Raw genomic sequence first — 6077 nt, 5'->3', positions numbered from 1 at the left:
GTGGAAAAACAAGTGGAAATGTGGGGGAAATATGGAAAATACAGGCAAAATATGAGAAGATAGGGAAACGTGGGCAAAACGTGCCCTGGGCAGGGGCTGCCATGTCGGGGTGACAGCCACTCGTGGGGGTGACAACCACTCGTGGGGGTGACATCGCGGCGGTGCCTCCCGCGTGTGCCGCGCCCCTTCCCCGCTCGCAGTCCCCTCCCTGCCCATCCCTCCTCTCCCTTCCCTTCCCCTCCTCGGGCTGTCACCGCCCCACTCGCGTGTCCTCGCCCTCCCCCGCCCCGCGGGTGGGCGTGGGGGCGGCCGGGCCGGCCCGGGGGGAGCTCGGGGTGTGTGTGTGTGTGTGTGTGTGTGTGTGTGTGTGCGGGGGGAAGAGCCCCGGGGCCGGGCCCGGCAGGAGCCGAGGGGGGCGCGGGGGGCGCGGCGGCGGGTGCGGGATGCGCGGCCCCCGATGGGATGTAGCGGGCGGCTGCTGGGACCCGCCGGGGGCCGCCGCGCCTCGCTGCTCCTCACCATGATCCTCTTCTTCACCTACTTCTTCTCCTGCCTGCCCGGGCCTTGCGAACCGCTGCCGCCCGCGCTGCTGCTGCCGCCGCCCGCAGCGCTGCCCGCGGCGCCGGGGGAAGCGCCGGGGGGCTCGGGGGGCTCCTCGGGGGGCTCCTCGGGGGGAGGCAGCCGCCGCTTCCCCCAGGCCATCATCGTGGGCGTGAAGAAGGGCGGGACGCGGGCGCTGCTGGAGTTCCTGCGGGCGCACCCCGGGGTGCGGGCGGTGGGTGCCGAACCCCACTTCTTCGACAGGTGCTACGAGAAGGGGCTGCGCTGGTACAGGTAAGGGGGGTGGGGAGGGCGAGGGGGTCGGTAATTAGCGCAGGGTGCGTTAATTGCGCCGGGATGAGGCGGTTCTGCAACAGGCGGGCGCGCCGGGTCCCGGGAGAGAAAAGGGGGTGCGAGGGAAGGGGAGCGGGGGGCGGCAGCTGCGACCCTCGCCCGGGCTGGGGAAGGGGCTGGCGGCTGCTGCTGCTGCGGGGCTGCTGCTGAAATCGGGAGCGCTGCGGGTGTGAAAAGCGGTCCTCTTGTCCCCGTGTCCCCTTGTCCCCTCGTCCCCTTGTCCCCGTTTCCCCCCCTGTCCCCGCGCCTCCCATCCCGCATCCCACCCGGCAGCAGAAACGCTCTCGTTTAACCCTCCGGGCTTTGCGATTTTAACCTTTAGCGCTTTATTCCCCAGCCGTGCCCCCGTTTCCCCACCAGGTTCCTTTAGGAATTGTTTGGGGTTTTTTTCCGTGTGGTTTAGGGGAAAAAAGAGAGAAATGAGCGAGCATCTCGGGCTTGACTGACCCTGGCTGTGCTGGGACCAGGGAGCGGGCGAGAGGTGAATCCGTGGGATCCTCGGTGGGTTTGTGGCAAAGGGCAGAGCTGGAGCGATCCGAGGGAGTTTGGGGTTTTTGGGGTTTTTTTGAGGGTTTCGATGGGATTGAACTCTCCAGGCGATAAAGCGCTCGGAAGAGCAGCTACTGTGCATGTGGAGTGTATTAAACTCGCGTCTCCCGGCCAGCCCCAGAGCGGCTGGGCCAAGCGGAGTCGGCAGCGATAAGTCCCTTGAAGCCGGGGCTGGAATCTGCCCCGTTATTCTGAAGGCGATCCAAACGTGTCGAAGTCTGAAAGCGCCGCGGTGTTCCCGGGGAAACATCTGAAAATAATAAAAGGAGTAGCTCTCCCTGTCCTTCCTGCCTCTCCATCCCCTTCTCCCCGAGCCCCGCGGGGATACCGGATTTCTTTACGCGCTCTCGGTGTTTTTTTGGAGGGGAGGTTGCAGCTTCCCGATCCTCGCCGAAGTAACAACCTGTGAAAAAAATCGGCGTGTTTAATGGAAAAAGTAATTTCAGTGGTAATTTTACCCGCAGAGTTTCAGCTCGCTGAGCCCACATCTGGGCTGTAAAGTTACGACTTAACACACCTTCAAAACCCAGTAAAGTAGCGGCGCTTATTTTTATGGCTGCATTAATATCCCCGTGATTTACGAGCTCATTCCTCAGCTCCGTTCGGGTCCGCGCTGCTCGAGGAACGATAATGATGATCACTAATCTTTTTTTTTGGGGGGGGGGGGGGATGAGGACTCCAGCGAGATGGCTCTGCCTTGGCAGAATGGGACTTTAATGACCGCGAGCACGTAATTAAAGCGGGGAAGATCGAAGGCTTTCATATCGCTCGGCCGAGCCCAGCGAGGCGCTGGCAGGACGGAGCGAGGAGAGGAGGAGAAATAAATCTCAGTTTGGATGGCTCTGCTGCGAGATTTTAGTGCTGGAAGTGTTTGCAGGGAGCCTGGCCTGACACCAGTTTCGAGACGATCCCGCATGTGGTTGTGGTAAATTCGGAGAAATGGAGCGGGGAAGGTTTTTTGGGAGAATCCGCATCCTTTGAGGCGAGGCAAAAACCAGGAGATGTTTTGCTTTAACTCTGGATAAAGTGTGGTTTTAATCACACACACACGTTTCCCTTCGCTTCCTCTCCTCTCTGCCTCTTGTTTTGTCTTCTCGCAAGACCTCGCAGTGCCGAGGGATTTTTATCCCCGGGAAAGCCAGACGGAGCTAAATGCTTAAAGCTGGGAAGTGCTGGAGTGCAGAAGTTGGACAGAAAATCGGGTTTCTCCTATGGATATCTCCGAAGTGGTGTAAGCATTTTTAAAATATTTGAACTTGCTAGGAAACCGAAATTACACCAAGCGCTTCTCACGCCAAGATATTTGGCCCGAAGGCACCTGTAGGTTGTTGCTTGTCCTGAGCAAATGTGGAAAAAAAAAATTTCCCCTTGGAAATATCAGTCCAGAATTATTTTGTTCTTTCTTAGTAGCTCCATCCCGTAGTAATTTCCCTGCTCTGGCATCTCCTCGTGGCTGATGAGTAGTTTATTATAAGTTACTGACTGAAATAATTTATTCTTACTGGATTGTTTTATTTCATTTAAATATGAAATGGCCCAAAGCCACCCCCCCCCTTTTTTTTTCTTTTTTTTTTTTTTTTTTTTTTGAGTAGCAGTGAAAAGAGAATGTTCAGCAAAAGCATCTCCTACAGAATTCTTGAGTTACTACAGCTTTAGCTAATTCTAAGGAGATTAAACACCTTGTTGAGGCTGCAGCGTAAATGATTTAATGGCTAATCCAAGCACGGTGGGATGTTTTCTCCTCAAGCAAAACACGATTTCAGTTTTTTTGGCACTCAGTGCTGCTTGAAGGAAACATAAATAAAAAGACGAGGTGATGTTGGCGTGACTGCTGGCACTTTGGGGTGTGGGGGATCCCCTTTGGGAGCCTGGGACGGTCTGGGTCTGTTTTGGGGGGATGTAGGCATTAAAATGTTAAAAACTGACCCGAATCCGAGCTGTTTAGGGTGATATTCAGAAATCCGCCACAAAACTTGGAGCATCTGTGACAGTGTGAGACCAATTCCTGCCTTTGCGTGTGGGGATTGAGGGGAACAACATTTGTGGGGTGCAGGGGTTTAAGGGCTGGCACTCCCTGGGCAGGTTTGGGCTCCCAGGTGACATTTGGGACGTGTTCACACCTTGTGTGGTGAGGCTGGGGCTCTCCAGTGTCACTGGCCTGCTCCACTGGGGACATTTTGGGGTCGTAGCAGGATCGCTGAGTGGGATTGTTGCCTTTTGGGATGCCAGAGCTGCTCTGGTTCCCATGCAGAGGTTGGCACGGCCTGGGGGGTTCTGGGGCTCTGGGGAATGGGGGAACAGCAGCTCTGGGAGCCCGGCAGTGCTGGGAGAGGGGCCTGGGCTGCATGAAAGGGACTTTGAGGGAATTCAGCTTGGAGGGAATTCGTGTGGAAAGCTCTGAGCTCATCCAAAGAAATCTCCTTGTGCCCATCTGCCAGAACTTTGTGGCTCAATGTGGATCGGTTTTTCCTCTGACTCGTGTTTCCCTGCGTGATCCGGGATCCCTGTCCCTCTTTTCCATCCCTTTTTCCAAGAGCCAGAAGAAGATTTAGGCAGGAACGGTGCTGGGCCGAGGTTCCCTCCACCCCACACGCCCCTTGGGGCTGAGCCCTGGAAGCTGCACACTCCGGATCGGTGGGAATTGTAAAGAATTCCCGATTTTCCTACCCTTTGGACCAGAAGTGTTAAAAAGCACTATGGGATGTCTAGTGAGTGGCCAGGCTGGAGCCCTGCAGCCAGAGGAGCTGGAATCCCCACTCAGCATCCTCCGGCCCCTCAGAGCCAGCCCAGAGCTCCGACACCCTCCGAGGCCAAATTTAACTTTTTATCCTCATTTTTCCCAGTCCCGTCCGACATGAAAGTTGGCACGAGTGGGGAAAGGACTCTCCGTGGGGTTCCCCAGCTCCGGGAACACCTCCGGGAAGGTGGAAGGGGGAGCAGAGAGCCTGGCGTGTGGGGTTTGCCCCCTCCCCTTCCCCAAGCCCATTCACGGGAGCTAATCAGGCTCTTGAAAGGCATCCAGGATTTCTTGAGCCAGACTTTGTTATCTCGGCACCTCGCAACCCCGACGCCTTTGAGCGACAGGGGAAGGACGCGGCCGCCGCGCTGCTCTTTTGACTTTTTGCCGGGAGTGTTATTGGCAGCTGAAAAGTGGAGCTAAGTAGGTGCCTCGAGGGGGTTTTTTTGGTGTTTTTTTTTTTTTTGTGTGTGTGTGTGCTGTGATTGTACAGACACATCAAGACGCTCTATAGCGAGAGCTGCTGAATGAAATCGGCTCCTCCGGAGTCACCAGGGCTGAGTTTTGGCACCGCGCTTGTGTCCCCTGCCAGGGGCAGCTTCTCACGGGCGCCTTCGGGAAGCGCAAAGGTGGGAAGGGACAAAAGGAATCCGACCCGAGTCGGATGGCGATGCACGGACCTGCTCCGGGACATTATCTTTATTCATTGGCACCGCTAATCTCTCCTCCTGATGGGCTCGATTTCAGCGCTGCCGCCTCAGAGCGGCCCTTGTTTTCTCCCCGCAGCTTCTCGCCTTTATTACTTTAAAATCTTTTACTTTTTTTTGTTTTTAATTTTTTTTTCCACTTCCATTCACAAGTGAGACCTTTCTGTCTCAGCTTCCCCGATCTTCACCCCCGTGTTTGGGAAACGAAACCTCGAGTACAATGAAACCTGAGGGGAAAAAAAAAAAAAAAAAAAAAAAAAAAAAAAAAAAAAAAAAAAAAAGCTGATTTTAACTAAGAATAAGATACATGAAAGCTTTCACTCAAGGCGGAGTGTTTTGGATCGGGTTTTCTCTACTGTTTTTGTCCCAGCCCTACTCTTAGGACCAGGCTTAAGCTCTGGGTGCAGCCGTGGCGGCCGGAGGGTGTCCCTGGTGATGTGCCCCTGTTTTTTCTGCTCCGTAACACACACCCAGCGCTGCCCGGGCTTGGGAAGCAATCCATAATACGTGCAAAGTTTGGGTTTCTGCAAACTGCTTTCACGTGGGATTAAAAATAGCTTTTACTGCCACGATGAGGAATTAACATTTGAAACCATTTAAAGGGCTCCCAGGGCAGGGGTTGCTGCGGGCTGGGGGAGAGAGGAGCTGTGCCTGTCCTGTTTGGGGGGTCGGTGATGGGGTGAGGAGCACAGCTCAACCCTCCTGACCCCATTTTCATGTTGTTATTCCCTTGTTTCCACACGGCCGAGGTTGTTTTTGGGTTTTTTTCCCCTGATCTCATGAAGTGTTTCTTGCTGACCCGAGCACGTTTGGGAGCCTGAGTTTTGGACCTGGCTCAGCCTCCAGGCAAAATGAACTCGGGTTTTTCCTTGTGCTGTCGTTCAGATAGTGTCAGGCTCGAGGGATTGGAGCTGCGTGTTAATGTTGGCTGGGATTTTGGGGATAAAAGCTGCCACTTGCAGGGTGGAAGGAGCCGTGCTCTTCCCGGCTCAGGAATGCTTTCCCTGTCTCTGGCTCTGCGAAATAAATGGGAGGATTACACCCGGGCTGGGCAGGGGATGTGCGGGAGTAACCTGAGTTCCTAAAGGATTTCAGATCTGCCAGGATTTCTGTCCCAGACTGCTTAAATACACCCAGAAATCATGGGGCTGGTTAGAAAATATACATATATATATATATAATGGAAATTA

At 54.8% G+C, this 6077-nt stretch overlaps 1 protein-coding gene across 1 annotated transcript in view; it reads left to right on the top strand.

Moving 5' to 3' along the window:
* The first annotated feature begins 457 nt into the window (after positions 1-457).
* Positions 458-6077, top strand: part of HS3ST6 (heparan sulfate-glucosamine 3-sulfotransferase 6) — a 30763-nt gene continuing 25143 nt past the window's right edge. Inside the window, exon 1 of the mRNA XM_066329591.1 lies at positions 458-834. Coding sequence (XP_066185688.1) covers positions 458-834 — 377 coding nt within the window. The remainder of the gene's footprint in view (positions 835-6077) is intronic.

Source organism: Sylvia atricapilla, chromosome 15, assembly GCF_009819655.1.
Source record: "Sylvia atricapilla isolate bSylAtr1 chromosome 15, bSylAtr1.pri, whole genome shotgun sequence".
NCBI lineage: Eukaryota > Metazoa > Chordata > Aves > Passeriformes > Sylviidae > Sylvia > Sylvia atricapilla.
Note: the sequence above shows the minus strand (reverse complement) of the source record. Positions and strands in the feature narration are given on the sequence as shown.